The sequence below is a fragment of the Rattus rattus genome, chromosome 2 (genome assembly GCF_011064425.1).
Source record: "Rattus rattus isolate New Zealand chromosome 2, Rrattus_CSIRO_v1, whole genome shotgun sequence".
NCBI classification, from domain to species: domain Eukaryota; kingdom Metazoa; phylum Chordata; class Mammalia; order Rodentia; family Muridae; genus Rattus; species Rattus rattus.
In genome coordinates, this window is record NC_046155.1 from 99,691,777 (window position 1) to 99,714,628 (window position 22,852).

The 22,852-nt window shown below is 54.2% G+C and overlaps 1 protein-coding gene across 1 annotated transcript in view; it reads left to right on the forward strand.

Annotated features, from left to right (window-relative positions):
- The window catches only part of Arap1 (ArfGAP with RhoGAP domain, ankyrin repeat and PH domain 1), a 45,640-nt gene that overhangs the window by 16,653 nt on the left and 6,135 nt on the right, over positions 1-22,852 (forward strand). The window contains exons 3-29 of the mRNA XM_032893081.1: positions 1,111-1,289; positions 1,901-1,965; positions 2,476-2,600; positions 2,725-2,874; positions 3,124-3,193; positions 3,449-3,569; positions 4,385-4,590; positions 4,985-5,091; positions 6,523-6,722; positions 8,435-8,520; positions 9,898-10,080; positions 11,161-11,335; positions 12,515-12,649; positions 14,886-15,021; positions 15,287-15,389; positions 16,114-16,309; positions 16,575-16,626; positions 16,720-16,883; positions 16,983-17,195; positions 17,458-17,563; positions 17,951-18,098; positions 18,200-18,286; positions 18,370-18,438; positions 18,618-18,735; positions 21,197-21,310; positions 21,496-21,641; positions 22,137-22,169. Of these exons, the coding sequence (XP_032748972.1) occupies positions 1,111-1,289; positions 1,901-1,965; positions 2,476-2,600; positions 2,725-2,874; positions 3,124-3,193; positions 3,449-3,569; positions 4,385-4,590; positions 4,985-5,091; positions 6,523-6,722; positions 8,435-8,520; positions 9,898-10,080; positions 11,161-11,335; positions 12,515-12,649; positions 14,886-15,021; positions 15,287-15,389; positions 16,114-16,309; positions 16,575-16,626; positions 16,720-16,883; positions 16,983-17,195; positions 17,458-17,563; positions 17,951-18,098; positions 18,200-18,286; positions 18,370-18,438; positions 18,618-18,735; positions 21,197-21,310; positions 21,496-21,641; positions 22,137-22,169 (3,487 nt within the window). The remainder of the gene's footprint in view (positions 1-1,110; positions 1,290-1,900; positions 1,966-2,475; positions 2,601-2,724; positions 2,875-3,123; positions 3,194-3,448; positions 3,570-4,384; positions 4,591-4,984; positions 5,092-6,522; positions 6,723-8,434; positions 8,521-9,897; positions 10,081-11,160; positions 11,336-12,514; positions 12,650-14,885; positions 15,022-15,286; positions 15,390-16,113; positions 16,310-16,574; positions 16,627-16,719; positions 16,884-16,982; positions 17,196-17,457; positions 17,564-17,950; positions 18,099-18,199; positions 18,287-18,369; positions 18,439-18,617; positions 18,736-21,196; positions 21,311-21,495; positions 21,642-22,136; positions 22,170-22,852) is intronic.

Consider the following 22,852-nt stretch of genomic DNA (forward strand, 5'->3'; position numbering starts at 1 on the left):
AAGCGTGAGGTAGTAGAGCTCGGCTCCTGTTAGCTTAGATACTAACGGAGCATGGGCAGGAGGGACTTACTTTGAAGAGAACTATTTGGAATACTCTTCTTGTACGGGGAGAGAGAGAGCAGTAGGGTTTAGGGAAACAGAGAGGTGTGGCCTGGGAGAAGTGGTGTAGAGGCAGAGATGCTTCGACAAGGAGCAGGGAGAGGGGAACTGCCAGATTCAAGAGCGACCCAGTCATATCCTCCCACACCTCCTTGCGTTTCCGGCCGTCACATGCTGCTACCCACTGCTGGGAACACTGGGGAACAGACCAGACCCAAAGTGACCAGGGTTTGGGAGGAAGTTGTCTACTCGGATGCCCCTCCTTAGCCCTTGGCAGATGTGGAGAGAGATAGCTGGTGCAGCCAGGCCACTAGAACTCGGCCGCCATTCTAACTGCTGGGCGCTGAGGATCCAGTGTGTGGGTATGTGACCTACTCTTTCTCTGCCTGTGAAAGCAGATCCTACTCCACAGACGACAAAGCCCTTCAGGAGGCTTTCATCACCAGAATAGGACAATAGGAAAACTATGGGGCGGGGAGGAGGGGATAACTGGGTACCTGAAGCAGGCCCCAGAGACTGACATCAGAGATGAATCTAAGTGGAGGGTGAGGAGCGCTTGGGGGACTGAGGTCACCATTCCTGAGTGTGTGCTAAAAAAGAGGAGAGGACCTTGTCCCAGAGATCACAGTCTGGACCTGAGTAATCAGTTTCTGAGGCTCGGGACTGTGGCTTCAGCGCTGACCTTGGTGCCTGTTTCAATCCCATCCTGTCTGCCATCAAACACCCTGAATCCTCCATGGTACATTTCAAGACTTACCTCCCCCTTGCTGCATCCGGGTCTTTTCTCTGTGTCAGCATAGAGGTCCCATGGGTACATAGCTAGAAGCTGAAGCACCAGGGCTGGGTGACCAGCTCATGTGCGTTGAAGAAGTGCTGGCCTGAGAATGATTGAGGACTGTGCGAGGCGGGCTGGTGTGTGGGTCAGGAAGATGCTTGCCTAGTAAGCAGGGCCTCAGTGGATCAGAACCCTGACTGGCGCCTGCTGACACCCAGTTCTGGTTCTGTCCTCAGCCTTCTCTCTAAGGAGGAGTTACTGCTGCCATCCGTATCACCCTGGTCCCAACCAGAGCCTACAGAGACTCCGTCCACCCTCCTGCCTGCCTTTCCACAGGGGCCCCTGCAGCCTCCGTCTCCTCCTCCCTGCCCTCCTGTGATTCCCCCCAAGCCTCTTCGCCTGCTCCCTGAGTTTGGTGAGTGCTACTGGGCAGTTGGGCTCTGGGTGGTCTCCTGAGATCATCCCTGGAGAGCAGGTAGTGGACATACTCCCTCTCTCCTGGTGGCCAGCAGTTCCCTGGAGTGTCCTAGGCCTTCTCAAAGAGTATGCATGCTCTTTCTCTCTTCTCTGTCTCCTGCTTGCCCAGTGTGAGCATGGCTGATCCTTGAGGTAGTGAAGGTCCCTGTCTGAGTAACCCTTGGAGCCATCTTGATTCTTGTTACCTTGTGTGCCTTGTTTGGACAGTCTCCACCCCAACTCCCAAGCTTGCTGCTCCGTCAGCCTCCTTGTGGTGGCCCTTCCTTTCCTTCAGTATAAATAGCACTTCCTGTCTCCTGTGCCTTTCTTTTAAAACTCAAGCCTCCCTCTCCCTCTCCTCTCCTCTCCCTCTCCTCTCCCTCTCCTCTCTCCCTCTCCCTCTCCCTCTCCCTCTCCCTCTCCCTCTCCCTCTCCCTCCTCCCTCTCCCTCTCCTCTCTCCCTCTCCCTCTCCCTGTGTGTGTGTGTCTGTGTGTGTGTGTGTGTGTGTGTGTGTGTGTGTGTTGGTGAGTTTATTCTTGGCTTCTGAGCCACCCCCTCTCTTTTACCAGACGACTCTGACTATGATGATGTTCCAGAGGAGGGGCCAGGGGCCCCAGCCAGCGTGATGACCAAGGTAGGAAGGGCAAGTGCTTGGGGTTGCATTGGCTGCCTTTGTTGTGGAGGGAGGGCTGCTCATTGGCCTTAGAGACCCCAGAGCTCCTCCCCTAGCAGAGTGGATACTTACCCACTTTACTGTCTGCCTTATAGGCTTCAGTCAACCCTGGGGTCTGCAGCTCTCTGGTCTATGATTTCTATTCTAGGCTTGAGTGCCCTGGCTGGGTGTATGTAGTCTGTTGCTGTGTGTGTCTTGGAGTGGCTTCACTTTCTCTGTCCTCATGTCACCTTTTCTCTTGAATGTATATCTCTCTAGCTATGAGCCTTTCTCTGTTTTCCTGTCTTTCTTTCTCCCTGCCCTAGATCCAGGTGGCCCTTTCACCCTGGTCCCTGTGTGGTCTCAGCTGCTGGGGGGTGGGGGTGGGTGGGGTGCACAAACAGAAGTAACGTGGTGGGCATGGCAGCTAGGTGTGTGGTCTGGGATTTGAGGGGAAACTATGACACTGGGTGATCTTGGGGGGGGGGGCAGGAGGAGCCCCTGCCAAGCCGAGTCCCACGGGCCGTGCGTGTGGCTAGTCTGCTGAGCGAGGGGGAGGAGCTGTCTGGGGATGACGCTGAGGATGAGGATGATCACGCCTATGAGGGTATCCCCAAGTGAGTATCCCCCATTCAGCTACCTTCCTTCCCAAAGCCCAACCTAGCCTACCCTTCTATCCAGTCCTAGCCTGAGCAAACCCTCAGCCTCCCTCCCTGCCTTCCTTCCTTTCTCTTGTCCCAGTGGCGGGTGGCCAACCATTGGCCTGAATCCACCCTTAAGCAGCCTGATCCCTGATCTCCCACTGCACCCCATGGATGAGTTGCCTGGGGGTTCCACCCCCACCACACCTGTCATCAAGGCTGGTTGGCTGGACAAGAACCCACCACAGGGGTGAGTGAAGCCTGCCAGCTCCTTCTAGTATCTTCGAGGGGGGTTGGGGGGCTACAAGCAGTGCTCCAGGATACTGATGTCATGGATCTAAAAATCAGAGGGTCCAAGATTATTTGAGAAGTTCTCCGTCTTCCCACACTGCACCCATTGGATGATCTTAACTGTGCTAGGAAAGGGGGACTGGATAGAATGGTGGGACCTCCCCCTCCTCATTCCCAATCTTAGCTGAGCCCTCCTCCGCCTGTTCAGGTCTTATATCTATCAGAAGCGATGGGTGAGACTGGATGCTGATCACCTGCGATACTTTGACAGTAACAAGGTAAGGGCTCCCTCAGTCCCTCACTTGACCCTTGCTCCTACCTAGGCCTAGGTTGACCCCCAACACTGCTTCAGGCAGAGTCCTTAGCTGACCTTCAGTGGGGATCCTGGTCTGTGGGCTGAAGGTAGTGCTCAGAGCCAGCACAAGGTGATCCCTGGCCACCTGCAGAGGACAGGCTTGCAGCCATCATTTTAGTGGAGCTGGGCAAGGGGCTGGAGGGTCCCCACTCTGAAATGCAGCTCTCCTCTCCCCCAGGATGCCTACTCTAAGCGCTTTGTTCCTGTAGCCTGCATCTGCCGAGTAGCCGCTATTGGAGATCAGAAGTTTGAAGTGATCACAAACAGTCGGACCTTCGCCTTCCGGGCAGAGAGCGATGGTGGGAGTTTAGGGAGTGTGTGTGTGTGTGTGTGTGTGTGTGTGTGTGTGTGTGTGTGAATGTATGTGTGTCTAAGTATGTGTGTGTAACTATATGTGTATGTGTGTGTGTGTGTGAATGTATGTGTGTCTAAGTATATGTATGTAACTATATGTGTATGTGAGTGTGTGTGTGTGAATGTATGTGTGTCTAAGTATATGTGTCTAAGTATGTGTGTGTAAGTATATGTGTGTATGAGTGTGTGAATGTGTGTATCAGTGTAAGTGTATATATGTAAGTGTGAATGTATATGTATGAGTTTGTACAAGTGTGTGAGTAAGTGTGTGAGTATATATGAGTGTAAGTGTATATATGTGTGTATGTAAGTGTGTATGAGTGTGTAAGTGTTGTATGTGAGTGAATATGAGTATAAGTGTATATATGTGTGAATATGTAAGTGTGAGTGTGTGTGTGTGGGGGAGAGAAGGGTCTAGAAGCTGGGCCACATTGTGAAGAGTGGGAAGGGAACTGTGTATGTCTGCTCCCTAACATGTCATACCCTGAGAGGCACTGTCCCTGTGTGGTATTGGAGGAGAAGGAAGGAGATACTGACCATAGCCAGTGCTCTTTTCCAGACACTCCCCAGTTCCAACAGTCAGGGTGGCTTGTCCAGTGTAAGCCACACTAGGTGACATTGTAGCCTAGGTTGTCCAAGTCAGAGAAGTTTAGCGATGGGAAGGCCACACCAGTTGGATTCCTTGCAGGGGTGACTTCTGAGCAGCCTAGAGCCAGGAGGCACCAGGTTGAATTCAAATGTTACCTTCACGCATTTGCAGTGGAGCGGAATGAGTGGATGCAGGCCCTGCAGCAGGCGGTGGTTGAGCATCGAGCCCATATTCGGCTCTCTAGTGCTTCTGTGTTGGGAGTTCGAGGAGGCACCGAGCAGCCTGACCATGCTGGCAGCCTGGAGCTACGAGGCTTCAAGAATAAGCTTTACGTGGCCGTGGCGGGGGACAAAGTACAGCTCTATAAGAATCTGGAGGTATGAAGGGCTCTACAGGTCACCCATACTCATCCCTGTCCCCTTCCCTGTCCTGCTCCTCTCTACTTGGTCTCTCCTGGATCCTGCCCAGGACCTAAGCCCAGGACTTTACCTGCCAACCTTTCCTGCATGGGGACAGCATTTTCCCTTCTTCCCTCCTGCCTGCCTGTGTCTTATCTCCATCCTGTCCCTGAACAGCACCCTCCAGTCCTGTCCACTCGGTCCTATGCCTCCCCACCATCATCCCGTTGCTCTAGTCCCGCCTCACATTCCTGCGTCCTACCTCCTTCCTGCGCTCTCTCCACTCCCTAGGGAACACCTTTCCCTATTCCTTGTTCTGCCCCTTAAGCCCTGCTGTGAGCCTTGCCTTCCTCCCTTCCCACCCACCTATCAGGAGTTCCACCTGGGCATTGGTATCACCTTCATCGACATGAACGTGGGCAACGTCAAGGAGGTGGACCGGCGCAGCTTCGACCTCACTACCCCCTACCGCATCTTCAGGTGAGCCCCTGGGCAATCCTCTTGGTAGCTTTATCTCCCTTCCAGCCCCACCTGCCTTAGTCTGTCAGAAGTCTTTATCCCCTCCAGCTGACCAGCTCTGTTCTCTTTCCCCACCACATTGTTTATGAGGTGTCCCACCAGTCCCTGCAACGCTCCATGGCCTGGGACCCTGGGAACCTCTGAAGTACCACCCTGCCATCCCCAGCCCTGCACCTGTGGGTTCTCCAGCAGAACCTGCTTATGCTCAAAGCTTGTGTGCCTGTTGTTTCTTGGACATCTACCTCATGGCCCTTCTCTGCCTCATGTGGCTTGCCACTGTCTACCTCCTTGGCTGTCTCCTCTCTGTATCTGTCACCATCTGGTCTTTGTCTCAGTACTCAGGGGCTTCACTGTATCCATACCCCTCCTAGCAGGGTAGTGACCTTTGACCTCAAGAACCAAGTGGGTGTTTGCACATTCTCACATTTGAAATATCCTCTGATATTGGCCCTATAATTCTTGGTCATAATCTTTAGTGACCACAAAAGCTGCAGCCAGGCAATTTGGGGTTTCCCTTTCTGTCAGCTGCAGAAGCCACCGTGCTTCCTGGTTACTGTCATTGTCACCAACTTTACGGAGGCCATTAGATGTTCGGCAAGCAGAAAGGGCCTCCGCCACCTGGGCCTACAGGGCTTACTGTCGTGGGTGGTGTGTGCTTCTTGCTTATCTGAGGCCCTGGCAGCTTTTGAGTTCCTCTTCTGGCTGTCCCGGCGGAGGCCATCCCCAGCCTCTCTCTCACTCATGGCTATCACCTCTTGGATACTCCTGTGTGACTTGCAGTTGGTGGTGACAGCAGCAGAGGAAGAGCTAGGGGAGTTTTTGTAGGAGGGAAGACAACTCTGCATTTTGTTGTCTAAATAGAGCTTCTCACCTTGAAGAGCGGGAGGCCATGGGTTTGTTTTGTTTTTTCCTGTCAGAGTCTTTCTGCCTCTGCCACCTGTGTGGCACCCAAGAAAAGCACTGGGTGCCTCATGGACTTCTTTCTGGGATGGAGTAAGAGCTGCAGCCCAGATTTTAAGGGTGGAGATGGGACACTCCTTAGTCTCTCCTCTGTCTGTATAAACACTTAACTGGTGCTCCGCTGTCCCAAGGGTGCCCTGTGGCTGCCCTGCCTCTCAGGCCTGTCCCTGCCTGTCTCTCACCGTCTCCTCTGCCAGTCTGCTCTCCTGTCCTCTGCCTGTGTGTCGTGCTGCCCTCTCTGTCCTGAGCACCACCCCCTTCATCACCTGCCTCAGCCTGCCTTCTCTATTGCCGTTTTCTGACTCCCTCTTTTGTCTCCAGTTTTCATGCTTCCTTTGGTCACAGTTTCCCAACAGCCCGAAGATGACACCTCCTCCTGACCCTCAAGTCCTCCAATCCCTTTCCCACCATTCCCTCCTTATGTGTCCCCAGCTTCTCGGCTGATTCAGAGTTAGAGAAGGAACAGTGGCTGGAGGCCATGCAGGGAGCCATTGCAGAGGCCTTATCTACCTCAGAGGTGGCCGAGCGCATCTGGGCTGCAGCCCCCAACAGGTTCTGTGCCGACTGTGGGGCCGCCCAGCCTGACTGGGCCTCCATCAACCTCTGCATCGTCATCTGCAAGCGCTGTGCAGGTAGGTATGTGTGCAGCAGGCTGGCCATCGGACAGCAGGTAGTCTATTGGGCAGATCCTGCAGCCTTTACACCTAATAATGTTCCAGCATTATTGGCTGTTCTCCTGGAAGGGGCCTTTGGTCTTCATTTCATGGTTATACTCTTTCCACAGGGATGGGGCACACAAAGAAGGGAAACGCAACTTTTTAAAGATTTATTTATTTAATGTATATGAATATACTATTGCTGTCTTCAGACACACCAGAAGAGGGCATCGGATCCCATTACAGATGGTTGTGAGCCACCATGTTGTTGCTGGGATTTGAACTCAGGACCTCTGGAAGAGCAGTCAGTGTTCTTAACCACTGAGCCATCTCTTCAGCCCAAGAAAAGCTTTTTTTTCCCCCCCAGGGCAAGAGAGTGAGCTTAGATTAGAGCCCAGGTTGTTGGAATCTGATGTCCCTGTCACATCAGAACTCTTCATGCTGAGAGAGGAGCCAGTGTTTTACCCCGAGGGGCTGTAAGACAAGGAACCCAGGGACATAGTCAGCTCTGTGGGCCAGACCCTAGCTTATGGGCAGAAGCTGAGATTGGAGACTTCTCTCCAGGACTGGGAGAAGAAGCACTAAGCCTTCTAGGGTGGTCTGAAAGTTACATGTGAAAGCCTCCATGATAACAGGGTTGAGGAGAGTGGGAATGGAAAAACATGGGGCCCAAGGTGTATTCATCTGTTGACTCAAGCAGGAAGGGCGGCCCACTTACTGCTGCTGGGCTGCTGGGCGGGCCTTCGACTATCCTAGGAGCTGACAGTGCTCAGGGGGGTGGTTTTGCATGGCTGCAGGGAAGAGGTGGAATTTGATGTGAGAATCCAGGAGGAAGGACCATCTGAGGGAGTCACTGAGCTTGGGAAAGAACCCCTAGGCCTGTGGGATTCTGAGGCAGATGTCAGGCCCTGGGGCCGTGAGGTCTATATGCAGGCGAGTGGCAGCTTACTGGTGACCAGAGAAGGAAAGTGTCAGCTTGGAGCTGACACAGCAGGACTGTGGTTCTCTGTGGGAGATGGGTGCATAGATGGGTTCAGGCAATGGCAGGTGTTCCCTGTGTCCCTTGCTCCCTTCTCCTCCCCTGGGGTCTGTGGCTGAGTGAGCTTCATCCTCTATCTCCAGCCTTAGCCTTCCCTTTCATCCCCCTGACCTTTGTTCAGTGCTTATTGTGTATTTGTTCTGGGCCCTGAGGAGGAAACCTAACGCCAGGTGGTCAGGATCCTATTCTTAGGCAATTGCATTGCAATGGGGACAGCAAAAGCCACATGAGCCACTCAGGAATGACAGGGGTGGGAAGAGAAGGTGCTGTTTGTTTGGGACATCTCTGAGGAGGTGACCTGTCAGCTGAGACCTGAATGATGGGAAGGCATGGCCATGGAGAGGGGAGAGGGGAGGTCGGGAGGAGAGTTGAGGCAGGAAGTTGAAGATGACAGGGGAGAGATAAGGTATTTATATCTACACTGGAGCAGCTGACGTTGTGGGGCAGGGATTGGCATGGCAAAGCAGTCCCTTGGTAGGGACAGTGGCCGGGAGGGTGGCCTGGTGAGTAGTGAGCAATGTGACCAGACTCTGGAGTTGTGACAAAATGGAGCTGCAGGCTAGCCCCCCCGCCTGCCTGAGGAGCACTAGGGATGAGCAAGTGTCACAAGGAGGACTGTGCCAGCATAACTGTGTGTACCTCATCTCAGGGGAGCACCGTGGCCTGGGTGCAGGAGTGTCCAAGGTGCGGAGCCTGAAGATGGACAGGAAGGTGTGGACAGAGACGCTCATCCAGGTGGGTGTGGCTGCTCTCATCCATCCTGGGGTTTCCTCTCTCAACTGCTCTCCTCCACCCCCATCTCACTGGCCATCAGAACTCTGGAGCTGGGGGAGCTCGTGATAATCTAGTGGGTAGGGATTTTGGGAAAAAATCCTGTTTTTAGCAGCGTCAGCAAACTGGCCAGTGCACTAAGAATGTTTTTACAGTTTTAAAGGGTTGTAAAAAAAAAAAAAAGGTTTGACAGATTGTATGTGTTCCATAAAACCTAAACTATTCATTATTTGAACTTTTAGAGAATTGCTGACCCCTGATATAGTTCAGCTGTTGTCCTGATGTGGAAACCGAAGCCCTGGATTGGGCTGTAATGTGCCTGAGGTTACCTAGCCACTGCATTTTGACCACCCAGCCTGTTCCTTTCCACCCCTTGTCCTAGCTGGGCTGGGGGTTCTCCACCGTGCACACCACTCAGAGCTTCTGAGCTTTCACTGCGCCTGAACTCATGTGCACAGGGTGTCTATATAATGCATGACTTGAGGCACGCATATGTACATATATTTATACCTATGCTGTAAACTTCTCTGGAGACCGTGTGTGATCGTCGATATGGGAAACCTGCAGCAGGAGGCTAGACCAAGGGACCTGCCACCCAGGGCCCTGCTGCTAAGTTGGGAACTTCATAGCACATCCATCTCATATGCCCACCCTGCGCTCAGTATACCGCTGCTGATAACATTGCTCTTGTTAATGAATTGTCTTTTAGGATAATCCTGAGTTAGCATCAGAGTACCCAGGATATGGTTGAGAACACTGAGGCTGAGGCCCAGGGAGGAAAACAAAGTAGAACAAAACCAAACCAACTCTGACTGGGTCCCCAGTGGCAGGGAATGTCTCTGCTTTGTCCTCTGCTGAGCCTCCGGCACTCTAAAAGAGTGGGTGGGGAGCCCAGGAAATGCTTGCAATAGCATTGTGTAGTCAGAAGGGAAAAGTGAACTTGCACTTAGGGTTGCCCACCCCCCATCACATAGAAACTGTCACCCCTCTCTCATCCAGAGAGGAATGCTAAGAACAGATAGATCCCCCAAATTCCTGCCTAGCCTATTGGCTGACAGGTTAGACCCCACCCTTCCCTGGGACAACCTTAGGAATGCAGAGTTCCAGATGTGGGGCTGGGTGAGGGCCACAGAGGCCAGGCCTCAAACATTCACCTATCAGACTGTCGGAGACAGTCTGGGCTCAGAGCCCAGGCCTTGAGCAAGAGTACGGTGGCCACCAGCAGACCCAGCTGCTTCTGACCTCCCCTTGGGGTAAGAAAAGGGGTGTGTGGCCTGTCTGTCCGTCCATCTCAGGACATCTTATTGTCAGCTGCCCTCTCACCCCTGCCCATACCCACAGCTCTTCTTACAGCTGGGCAATGGCCCTGGGAACCACTTCTGGGCTGCCAACGTGCCCCCTAGCGAGGCCCTGGAGCCCAGCAGCAGCCCTGGCGCCCGGCGCTATCACCTGGAGGCCAAGTACAGAGAGGGCAAGTACCGCCGCTACCACCCACTCTTCGGCAACCAGGAGGAGCTGGACAAGGTCAGCCATGGAGCCTCTGGGATGCTGGAGCCTCCTTGTCCCTGCATCACCCCTTGAGCCAAGCCCTTTCTTCCTGTGGCCCCATTCCTCCCTCTCTCAACCCATCTCCTATCAGCTTGGAGGGCTGTGAACGTGTGGGGAGATTGAGGCCCAGAGGGCAGTAAGGCCTGCCTAAGGAAAGCTAGAACAATGTAGGGAGGAGCCAGGCTTGGTTCTTGGTCCTGTGCCATGTCTTCAGCATCTGGCTGCCTCCTCCTGATTCCTCTGTCTCCCGCACCCTGTCCTGTTCTTTCAGAATCTTGCCAAAGGAGTGGACTTGGTGGGGATGCTATTTCCTGTCAGGCTCATGAAAAACAGCTGGACCGCTCTGACCCACCCCATCCACACCCCATTCTAGATGAGGCCCCATATGGGCCCCAGGCCCCAGAAGATTGGGAACCAAGTCTTAGACCCTGATCTGGCTCAGACTGCTTGCTTACAGGCAGCAGGGTAGCATTCGTAACCTGGGGGCGGCCTTCAGCTCTTCCTCCAAGCAGCCCTATTCAGGCAGGCTGAGTCTAGCCGCTCTGTAGAAACCAGGCCTCCACCTCCCCAGGACCCGGGCGTCCAGCCCCCAGTTCCGCCCAGCCCAGTCTGGCCTAGAAGCCAGAAGGGTGGTGGCTCCCATTGGTCGGGAGGGCTGGGCCGGCAGTGAGGAATTCAAATGTGGGAGGAATTAGCTACAACCCCTCGGCCCCTCCCTCTGCCCCTGCTACAAGGCAGAGGGAGCCTGAGATCCTCCAGGGGTTCCTTGTGCCCTGACCAGCAGCTGTGCCCCAGGACACACAGGGTGAGAGCCTATGGCTAGGACCCCAGCCTCAGCTGGGTAGCCTTTGCCCAGGCTCTCTGGCTTGCCTTCCCTTCTTTTCCTGACTGGTGTGCCTTTCTTCTCTTCTGGCTTCTCTAAGCCCTGGTCTCTTTCAATCTGAGGATGGTCCACCCAGGTTTGGATGACTCCTTCCCCTTCCCTCCTCCCATCTCTACCCCTCCACCTCCCACTCTTGCTTGGATTGATTCCTCTCCCCCCACCCCCTCCTCTAGGCCCTGTGTGCTGCAGTTACTACCACTGACCTGGCTGAGACCCAGGCACTCCTGGGCTGTGGGGCTGGGGTCAACTGCTTCTCAGGGGACCCAGCCGCTCCCACACCCCTGGCTCTTGCTGAGCAAGCCAGACAGACTCTGCAGATGGAGTTTCTACGGAATAACCAGAGCACAGGTAAGCGACTGGTGGCTCTGTCCTCCTCTGTAGCTGGAGGTCTCTGCTGGCAGGGTCTGGTCTTTTGGAGTTTTACAGGGGTGTCAACAGGAACCATGAATTAGCTGAGGACCTGGATTTGTAGGCCACTCCCAAGCTGTGATTGAAGTTCTGTGGTGGTCCCTGGGGTAGCAGCATGGTACTTGGGGCATAACTGAGTTAGGGGTTGGTGCTTTGTGCGAGTGGCCTTTTGTGTCAGTATCTCTGTGACTCCTGTGTGCACCGTCCTGACTTGCAATGTGAGTTCCTAGTGGAACCATTTGTTCCAGGAAGAACCCCAGAGCTGCCTAAGGTCTCTTTCCTCACATTGGTGATGTTAAGGCTTTGGGGTTTGTGTATGTGCAGCGGGTCTGTGTTGCTGTGGAGGAGGGTGTTGCCGTGTGTGTGTGTGTGTGTGTGTGTGTGTGTGTGTGTGTGTGAACTACATAGCAGCCTTGTCATCTGTTTGCTCAGTCTGGGTGGAGTTCCATCGTAGACCTGGGTTGAGTCCCATTTGGCTCCTATTCTTGGGGCGGGTGGTGAGGAGGGGGTCGCTAGAGTGAATGTGTTGGTTATGGCCCAGGCCGGGTCTCTTGAGGCCACATCCTAACGCTGAGGGTGGGGCTCAGTGGCTGGGGCTCTGGGCTTTGGGCCATGGGTGGGCGGGGCATGCTGGGCTGGAGAGAACCCAGGTGTCTAGGGAGGTGCGAGAGACCACCCAGCTGGCTTGGACTATGGGGCAGGATCCCTCAGTACTGAGCACTAGATCCAGCCTGTCTCACTGGGCTTCATGCTGTCCGGGACAAACCTCTCTCTAGGGACTATTATTGAGTTGGCCCAGAGCCCCCCTCATTCTAGCATGCTTGGCTCTATGCTTCCAACAAGGAGTGTGGGGTGGGCTTGGGAGTCAGGGAGCCTTCCTGAGATGGGTAGGGCTGGAGCCGGGCCCTGAGAATGGAATGACATTCCCACTGGTGGGCAGAGGCTGGGATATGGCTTTTCAAAACCCTGAAGGTAGAGAGGAGCCTGAGGGTGCTGATGGAAAGCTGAGGAAACAGGGCTGTGACCATGAACCGAGGAACTTTGCCTCGGAGAGCATCTGGAGAGGGCACCTCCTGGACACCCCGCATGACCACTACCATCCTTTCTTCCACTCCAAAGAGGTTCCCCGGCTGGACTCAGTGAAGCCCTCGGAAAAGCACTACTCCATTACCCTGCCAACTGTGAGCCACAGTGGCTTCCTGTACAAAACTGCTTCTGCCGGCAAGCCTCTGCAGGACCGCCGAGCCCGGGAAGGTGGGTGCAGCATCCTACCCGTCCAGGCCTATGGTGTGTGTCAGCCTGGCTGCAGGGCCAGCAAACTAGGGCTGGTCCTGCTGGTGGACCTGAGAGTGCCAAGTGGACTCTGGCAGAGCCACCTGGAAAGTCTTGGATGCGGCCTCTTGTATGCAGTGAGTGCCTGAGATACGGGCTGGTTGGGGTGGGGGATGGGTAGAGTACTGCAGAGTTTTCTGGAGCCTGAAGTTTGTATGCGCTCCTGTTGGGTGTGGTCTTGTGCTGGGCATCTGGTATATTCCAGATGTGGATGGAAGGCGGCTTGAGGACTTGAACTTGAGTGCCATCCCTCTTGGATCTCGCTGCCTTCCTTTTACTCCCTGATTCCAAGTTCAGCCTACAGTCCTTACACATACATCGCCCAAGGGCTACCTACCCTCCTAGGGCACAGAGATGCCTCCCCAGATTCTGCCCCAGCTCTGTGACTTCCATGCTTTGTCCCACAAGCCAGATTCACGCCTTCCAGGAATCTGCACTTGCTGCTCTCTGCCCCAAATGCTCTTCCCAAATATCCCTTAAATGTCTTCAGGGATGTCGTGTCTTTCCCAGCCACTCGATACTGTGTCAACCCCCAATACTATTTCTCTTGCTGTTCCATCTGATTTTTTGTCCTATTTGTTCCTCCAAGACAAAGTCTTTTTACTACCCAGAGCCTGGCGTTGAATTCCTGGGCTCAAGTTTCCATCTTGTCTTAGCCTTCCAAGTAGCTGAACTTTTAGGGAGTGCCACTCTACCTGGCTTGGTCCTTTACCGTGTACGTCTGTATACATGGTGCCTGTTGTAGCCCTGGAACCTGGGACGCACCGGTACCCACTGGTAACTTAACATACATCTGCAGAATGACAGGACCTCAGCAGGCTAGTGTGCTTTCCAGAGCACATTCTTGAGGACAGGCTTGGAGTCACATTGATCTCAGAAGGCAGGTGTCAGGCTACACAGACAGGATAAGGAACAGCATGCTGCCCATTGCTTACAGCCTCTCTCAGAACCCCTTCTTGGAGTACCCCAGATAAAGCCCTCTGACTCCCAGATGCTGTAACCCTCTGCTGCTCCTGGTCCAGTTCCCTCTGCCTGGTGATGTCATTTATGTAACCCCCCTGAGTCATCCTTTTCACGCTGAGTGCCAGGAAGCTCTGAGCCACTAGGAGGCTAGTGCTGCAAGCTGCAGAAGCCTGCCTGGCTTTGGTGCTCTGCTCTCTTCCCTTTCATGGTGCAGATTCCCAGATTCCCATTTCTGTTTCTACTGGGGTCTTGTGCATCTTCAGAGCCATTGTGGGAGGAAGCAGAGTATAGAATGGGGAATGTGTCCAGCTAAAGAGATGGGGCAAAGGGTGGGTCCATGTTTTAGTTAGGGTTTTACTTCTGTGAAGAGACACCATGACCAAGGCATCTCTTTTTTTTTTTAAGATGTATTTATTTATTATATATACACTGTACACTGTAGCTGTCTTCAGACACACCAGAAGAGGGCATCAGATCCCATTACAGATGGTTGTGAGCCACCATGTGGTTGCTGGGAATTGAACTCAGGACCTCTGGAAGAGCAGTCAGTGCTCTTAACCCCTGAGCCATCTCTCCAGCCCCTACCAAGGCATCTCTTATAAGGACAACATTTAATTGGGGCTGGCTTACAGGTTCAGATGTTCAGTCCATTATCCTCAAGATGGGAGCATGGCAGCATCCAGGCAAGCATGGGGCAGGAAGGAGCTGAAAGTTCTACATCTTCATCTGAAGGCTGCTAGCAGAATACTGACTTCCAGGCAGCTAGGATGAGGGTCTCAAAGCCCATCCCCACAGTGACACACCTACTTCAACAAGGCTACAACCTCCTTGGGCCAAGCATATGCAAGCCATCGCAGCCCCCAAGGCTTCTGATGCAATTGGAGCTGTAGGCAGAAGGGTCAGCATGGGCAGAAGCTAGGAGTAGCTGAAGAGACAGAGGCAGACCTAGGCTAAGAGACACAGGTTGCCCTGAAGATTGGGTTCAGCATGGAATCCGTGGGATCAAGACTCCTTCACTCTTGGCCTCCAAGCTGGAGGCCAAAAGTTCATAGAAGTTAAAGGGGAGAGTTGAGGACTGGGCGTAGATGACTGCAGCTGGGGGAATACTCAGGCAAGTGGTGAGTTAAATGAAGAGGTTATAGGTTCAGCCAGTCTGGGGCTTTCATCATGGATCCTCTGTCTAACTCATCCACAGAATTCAGCCGGCGCTGGTGTGTCCTGAGTGATGGGGTCCTGAGCTACTATGAGAACGAACGGGCAGTGACACCCAATGGGGAGATCCGGGCCAGCGAGATAGTATGCCTAGCAGTTTCTCCTCTGGACACCCATGGGTGAGTACCCCTGGCCATAACTATAAACTACCAATGCTGGGAAGTCCAACGTCTGATGAGGGAGACAGGGACATAGGCCCAGAGAAGGACAGGACCTTCTCAGGTCCACACAACAAAGAGACCATAAACATTGACCTTTTCTCATGAGGCTGCAGCCCAAGGCTGTTTGTCAACCTCTTGGGAGTCAGGGGAAGGAGTAGAGAGTGCTAGTTAACAGGGGGCAGGGTTGTGCTGGATGATTGAACCCTGGTTTGTGTATTTGCAGCTTTGAGCACACCTTTGAGGTGTACACAGAGGGAGAACGGCTGTACCTGTTTGGGCTGGAGAATGCTGAGCTGGCTCATGAGTGGGTCAAGTGCATCGCCAAGGTGGGCCTGGGTGAGCAGGGCAGGTGTGTGATAGAGGCAGGGCGGGCCCTCTGACTGAACCCCATGAACCCCAGCTCTTCCATCTCTGATGCAGCAGGAGCTGGGTGTGGGTATAACAAACTCAGGACAGACCTCTCAGGTCAAGGGCAACATAGATTGCAGCCCCCTGGTACCTAATGGATAGTTGCTATGAGGGGCATGTTTTGGGGTCATCGTTTGCAGATGTCCAATTAGACTAGAGGGAAAGGCAGGGAGGCTACAGAGGAGAGGTCTGCCTTGGAGACGAGAGCCAAGTGCCCTCTTGTGCCTTGAGAGCCCAGGGCTCCTCATTCCTAGTTAGCTCATTTGATGAGCTCTCTATGCCTTCTGAGGATCAGTGCCCAGGGCTGGAGGACCCAGAGGACCCAGATATACCAGTCCTCTGTTCTTCCTGTGGGAGCGGGACAGACAGACTGACTCTAGACACTGTGGCATATGCAATGCTGTAGCAGATGGTTAAGTATGAGGACACTGGGAGCACAGAGGAGGGACATCCAAAGAGAAGGACACGTCCAAATGGGTACAAAGGACATGATCCCACAGTCCTGTCACTGTGCTGTGTTCTACCTTGGGGAGAAGGAAGTAGCTAAAGGCAAAAGAGCCCCTGCCCACAGGGAAAGAAACTCATGCGTCTCTAGCAGGTTCTGCTGTACTTACATTCTCTCTCCACTGTTTCCCCAACCAGGCGTTTGTGCCTCCCCTGGCTGAGGACCTGCTAGCCCGGGACTTTGAGCGTCTTGGGCGCCTACCCTGTAAAGCTGGCCTGAGCCTTCAGCAGGCCCAGGAAGGCTGGTTTGCCTTGACCGGCTCTGAGCTCCGGGCTGTCTTCCCAGAGGGGCCCTGGGAAGAGCCGCTGCAGCTCCGGAGACTGCAAGAGCTTTGTATGTGGACCCTTGCTTGGTTCCCCAATCTCAGATCCCTTGCCCCAGCTCCCCCAGCCCCTAGCCCTTGTCTGGAAGTCTGAATTCTATTATGGCCTGACCAGATGATCCAGACTGCCCTCCATATCCTCTCCTGTTCTTGGAGTACATCTCAGCAGCCCTTTAGGTTGGTGGGTGGAATCCAAGGGTGAGACCCACCTCAGGAGGGAGCAGTTTATGGGTCATGAATAAGACCTGGGCCTCACCTTGACTGGCCCCTCCATAGCTATCCAAGGAGACAGCGAGAATCAAGTGCTGGTGCTGGTAGAGCGGAGGAGGTGAGCCTTGGCTTCCCTGAGGATCCTGGAGAAGCCTGAGGGCAGGTGGGATACAGGGACAGACAGGTGGGACAGTGACTATCTCTGGTCCAGGACACTGTACATCCAGGGTGAGCGGCGGCTGGACTTCATGGCTTGGCTAGGGGCCATCCAGAAAGCAGCAGCCAGCTTGGGAGACACACTATCAGAGCAACAGCTCGGGGACTCGGACATTCCAGTGATCGTGTACCGCTGTATAGACTACATCACGCAGTGTGGTGAGCACAGCCTCCAAGGCCCAGCCACTCCCCTTCTCCAGGGATACCCAGCCCCCAGCGCCCAGGATCCCTCTAAAAAGTGGTATAACTCCTCCCAAGGCTTGACCTCAGAGGGTATCTATCGAAAGTGTGGTCAGACCTCTAAGACTCAGAGACTGCTAGACAGCCTGCGGCAGGACGCACGCTCTGTGCACCTGAAAGAGGGAGAACAGCACGTGGATGACGTCTCCTCTGCGCTCAAACGCTTCCTCAGGGATCTGCCTGATGGGCTCTTCACTCGTGCGCAGCGCCTGGCCTGGCTGGAGGCCTCTGGTGGGTCCTGCTGCCTGCATCCATCCAGCCTTGCCCGCTGATGTCCCCATCATACTCTGGACGAGGCTTGCCCCGGCTCCCCCGCCTACTCTGCTCTGGGTTCCTCAGTCACTCTGTAGAGATGGAGTTGCTTAGAGGTGGAGGGTGGCACCTCCCCGTTCCTGCTGGGTGCCTTTGGATGCTGTCTCCTTCAGGAGAGGCAAAGCTGCTGGGAGGGGGGTTGGTGGCCAGTTTCTAACCCAGTCCATCTCCCCCCACCCAGAGATCGAGGATGAGGAGGAAAAGATCTCCAGGTACCGAGAGCTCTTGGTGCATCTGCCCCCTGTCAACAGGGCCACTGTGAAGGCCCTTATCAGCCATCTGTACTGGTAAGGGCCACGCCAGTATGAGGCTCTGGGGAGACAGGTGGGAAAGGTTCTTCTACTCCCAACCTGGCTCACTGTCCTCTCCTGGGAAGCAGGCGGGCCTGGGGGCCACCCAATGACTGCCCTGATCTTGGACATTGTATCTTAGCTTACGTTCTACAGGATAAGGGGTGGGGGGTGCGGTGTTTGTCAGTTTTGGGCCAGGTTACTGAGGCCGAATCTTGCTCCTAGCCCTGTACCTTGCCAGGGCGTGAAATGTGTCCTTTACACTTTTGAAGTGTGGTCTACCCTGTCCTCTTTGACCGCAGTCCCTTAGCCAGTGGGGAATTGGGAAGGTGGCTGGGAAGCTCTGGGCCAGGCTCTTTAATTCTCAGTTACTTGTCTTTCCAGTGTACAGTGCTTCTCAGACACAAACCAAATGAACACGCACAACCTGGCTATTGTGTTCGGGCCTACGCTGTTCCAGACGGATGGTCAGGACTACAAGGCGGGCAAGGTGGTAGAAGATCTCATCAGCCACTACGTGGTGGTGTTCAGTGTGCGTCCCGGCTGGGATTGGAGGCTACGGAAGGGACGGCGAGGGGAGGGATGGGCAAGGCTAAGCCTCTCAGATGGCAGTGACTATCTGACCCTCACCAGGTGGACGAGGAGGAGCTGAGGAAGCAGAGGGAGGAAGTCACAGCCATCGTGAAGATGCGAGTGGCCGGCACCGCCAGCGGGACCCAGGTGCAGGCCAGGGTTTGGGGAGGCTTGGGCTGGTTGCCCGCTCCGCTCCCCAGGCTTCTGGCTGAGCCCCATCTCTCCTGCAGCATGCCGGCGATTTCATCTGCACCGTGTACCTGGAGGAGAAGAAGGTGGAGACCGAGCAGCATGTTAAGGTGTGGCTGTTGAGCCAGGCTGAGCCGGTCACTTAGAGATGTTTGAGGACCCCCAGAGACACCCCTCTTTGCATCTCGGGGCCCAGAGGACCCAATGAGGAATGGGTTTGGGGGCCAAATTACAGGAGATTGTGGCCAAACAATGCATTGGGACTGGCTGATCTTCTGGGTCTGTGCAGATCCCAGCATCCATGACAGCAGAGGAGCTTACTCTGGAGATCCTTGACCGCCGCAACGTGAGCATCAGGGAAAAGGACTACTGGACTTGCTTCGAGGTCAACGAGAAGGAGGAGGCAGGTGAGTGGCCATGGACTGCCTTTCACCCAATCTTCATTTCTCCTGCTCCCTGCAGTCGGGGGCGCAGAGGTTCTAGATGACACTTTTTGCCGGCACACGGATGAAAATTGTGGTCTCTATGCTGGTGGCGACCAGCAGCTAGCAGGTCCAGGTGACGGTGCCAGCCGTGATGATGCTTTCCCAGGTGTCAGAATGATGTTGGTTGCAGAAGGGACAGTGCTGAATTCAATGGCAGGATTGTAGGGTGTTACTGTTGGGATGAAGAAGATGGGGGATGGTGATCGTACAAGTAGGTGGCTGTGATGGGAGAACCCGACTGTGGTGGTGAGCGGCCAATCGGAGCCTTTTATGGTGAAGGGAATGATGTTGAGATGAGGTGGGGGTGTGGCTGATGCAAGTGTCAGCTGTTTTCGTTGATTGGCAGTTGCTAGGCTGAGGACCCAGGCAGTGGTTAGTCTAGTAAGGGACAGAGATGTCAATACCATGATCACTCTAGGAAATGGACAACTTCATGGTGTTAGCTAACTGCTTTTAAGGAAAGGTCTAGGCTGTTGGCAGAGCCCATGATGCAGTCCTGGGTTCTGCCTCTTCTCTCGGGGTGTCCAGATGCCAATGGTACACCGGCACAGAGAGGACAGGATGGAGTCCAGAATGGGTAGGGGCTGCAGTCCACTATTTCCCTTCGGGGTGTCAGACTCGGAGTCTGGGATGACCAGGGTCTTGGCCTGGTTGGGAGCGAGTGGGGCAGGAGCTTCTTCAAAGATCTTAGTGTTAAGGCCCTTTTAGATGAAGGCTTTCACCGATCATCTTTAATGAAGCAGGTCTCTGAGATGATCTTAGCTTGTTCATTTTCCTTTAATGGGGGTGGATTTGAACTTAATTTGGAGTGAACCGAGGGTTGCATAGTTTTGGCAGTGAGAATATCCAGGGTGCAAAAAAAATCATTGCCTGGAAGCTAAGGAACTGAGATGCCTCATTAGCATGGAGAGGTGGTCCAGGTGGCTGGCTGACTGCTTGTGACCTCCTGATTGGGCATCACTTGGTTACATGCTCTGAGGCAGGCACAGAATCAGGGAGGGAGTTAGCCGGTCTCAGGATGAGATCCTAATCCCAGTTTTTGAGATTTCCAGGGTTTGGACATGGTCAGCCTCTCCTGTACCATGCCAGTTCCTCTGGTGGCATCAACCATGTGCCCTACACTATGACGGGGCTGATGGCTTTGGATGCCTTAGCCTGTTGTGAGGAACAGTAAGGGCTACAGGGTAAAGACGGGACAAGTGCTCCCAGAAACAAAACCAGCTCTAGCACCAGACTGGGCCTTCTAAGACATGAGGAAACACGGGATGCAATTGGAGGTGGAATCAGCCGCCTGGGGCCTGGTGGGGCTGCAGGGCCATGGGAGGACTAGTAACAGGGCTTTGATCCAGAACTGCTCCTGTCTAAAGGAAGTGCAGGGACAAGGAGTAGAGCAGAGACCGAAGGAAAGGCCATCCAGAGCCTGCCCCACCTGGGGATCCATCCCATATACAGACACCAAACCCAGACACTATTACGGATGCCAAGAAGTGCTTGCTGACAGGAGCCTGGTATGGCTGTCTCCTGGGAGGCTCTGCCAGAGCCTGACAAATACAGATGCAAATGCATGCAGCCAACCATAGGACTGAACATGGGACCCCCACAGAGGAGTTAGAGAAAGGACTGAAGGTGCTGAAGGGGATTGTAACCCCATAGGAAGAACAGCAATATCAACCAATCAGAAACCCACCCCCACCCCCAGAGCTCCCAGGGACTAAACCACCAACCAAAGAGGGACTCATGGCTCCAGCTGCATATGTAGCAAAGGATGGCCTTATCTGGCATCAGTGGGAGGAGAGGCTGTTGGCCCTGTGGAGGTGCGATGCCCCAGGGTGGAGGAATACTAGAGCAGTGAGGCAGGGGTGGGTAGGTAGGTAGGGGAGCTCCCTCATAGACGCAGGGGGAAGAGGATGGGCTCGGGGTGTTGTGGAGGGGAAACCAAGAACGGGGATAACATTTGAAATATAAATAAATAAAATAACCAATAAAAAATTTAAAAAAGAAGATGGATGCTGTTTGGTACTAGATTGGGAGAGCTTGACAGGAAGTTAGAGTACATGTTAGACACCATCTGAAGATCAGACTGTATGGGACAAGTACAGAGGGACATACCCGATTTGGCCCGCAAGGGTGGAAAGAGCTGGAGTATTTCTGATCTGAGCAGAAGTAGTGCTTATTGGGGACACACGTGTGGCAATACAGACTTGGTTTTGGCTATTAGTAAGTGTGACAAGTCAGAAGCTCGCTTATAGGAAGGGTGATCATGATGGCGGTGTGTCACGATGTCAGTGGATGCCGAGCTGTGTAGGTGACGTGTGTTCCTTTGCTTGCCCTTGGTGGTGCTAAGTGGTACGGACCCAGTGACAGTGGTGTGTCCTCTCCACAGAGCGCCCGCTGCACTTTGCGGAGAAGGTGCTGCCCATTGTGCACGGGCTGGGCATAGACAGCCATCTGGTGGTGAAGAAGTACCCGTCCATGGAGGCCATGCTGTTGTACTTGGGTAAGTGGTGTCTGCAGGGCATGTCAGGTGGATGGGTGCCTTTATCTAGAAGCAGGGTGGGACCCGGTGCCACCAGGCCAGAGCAGGGCAGATGGAGGAAACGGGCGGGCTCCCATGGGGAGGCTGGGACACTGGAGTCGGTGGGTGGGGTGGTGTATCCTGTGCCCACTCTAGTCCTCCCCTAGCCAGCCGTGTGGGTGACACCAAGCATGGTATGATGAAGTTCCGTGAAGACCGCAGCCTCCTGGGTCTGGGGCTGCCTTCAGGTGGCTTCCACGATCGATACTTCATTCTCAACAGCAGCTGCCTACGGCTCTACAAGGAGGTCCGGGTAAGCCTTCTGATACATTGTATCCCCCATGTGCTTAGACACTCACACACAAGCCCTGCCCTCAGTCTGCAGGAGCGAGGTCCCTGTCTGAGAGTCTTGGCAGCACAGTGGCTGATGATAACTGTATTCTCCCGCTGTGGCCCTGAGTAGCCACTCAAAGCCTCTATCCACATGAGGCCTTACAGTGAATGCGATTGCTGGGACATCATACACATGCTCCCATGTCCCCCTGTGCCTGTGGTTTGTCACACTCTCACAAGAATGTGTCTGTCCCATGGCAGCAGTCCTGAGCTCTGCCTCTTTCTAGAACACAGCCCTCCTGACCTACTCTGCCCCATGACGAGTGGTCTCCCAGACCAGACTTCTTGGCATCCCATTCTTCTGCACACAGATGCCCTGCCACCCCCTCTCCCTTGCCCTTCACACCCCCGCACAGTCTGTCCTGGCTCTAGACTGGGATGATGCCTGCCATAACCCTGCTCCTCTATCAAACAGAGCCAGAGGCCGTGGAGCGGGGCCCCTGAGACCGTGAGTAGCTGTGGGTCAGCTGCCAGCTGCCTTGCCTTACACTACCTGGGGCCAGGCGAGCAGGGTAGAGCTTGAGGACACAGTCAGGGCTCCCAGTTCTCTCCAGGCATGGTCCCTTGTCTTCTTACTGAGTCACTGGCCCCTACCCTAACCCCAAACCAAGATCTTTTCCTCAAGATAGGGTCCTTGTTGGTGTCATGCTAGCATTTTTCATAGTACTCAGAGAAGTTTTGGAGCCAGTATTAGAGACCCACACGCGGGTTAGGACTGTTTGATCTCCTCTTACTATCAGAGTTCCCCACCTTCCAAACCTAGACAGAGTGCTATGGCTGTCCTTGACCCTGTTGACCCTGAGGGGCCAAACTGGGACACAAGGCTGTGAGACATTCTCTATCCGGGATGGCTGTGCTTTCCCAGACTTCCTAGCTGGTGGCCCAGCTTTTTTTTTTCCACCCATGAGAGCCCCTCCATGTTCTCTTAGGGCTGCCCAGCCTGTCTCTTCTGTTTGGAGGTTGCCTCTGACTCAGGTTCTGCCTCTGTGGGACCCTGTGGGTACCACCTCTGCCACAGGGTGCACAGAGTGTAGATGGTTCAGCAAAACAGCAGTGGAGGTGCAGCTCCAAGCGCAGTGTTCTAGCGTGAGGTCCTTCCGTGGTTCCATCGTGGTCTCCAGCCCTTTCTCA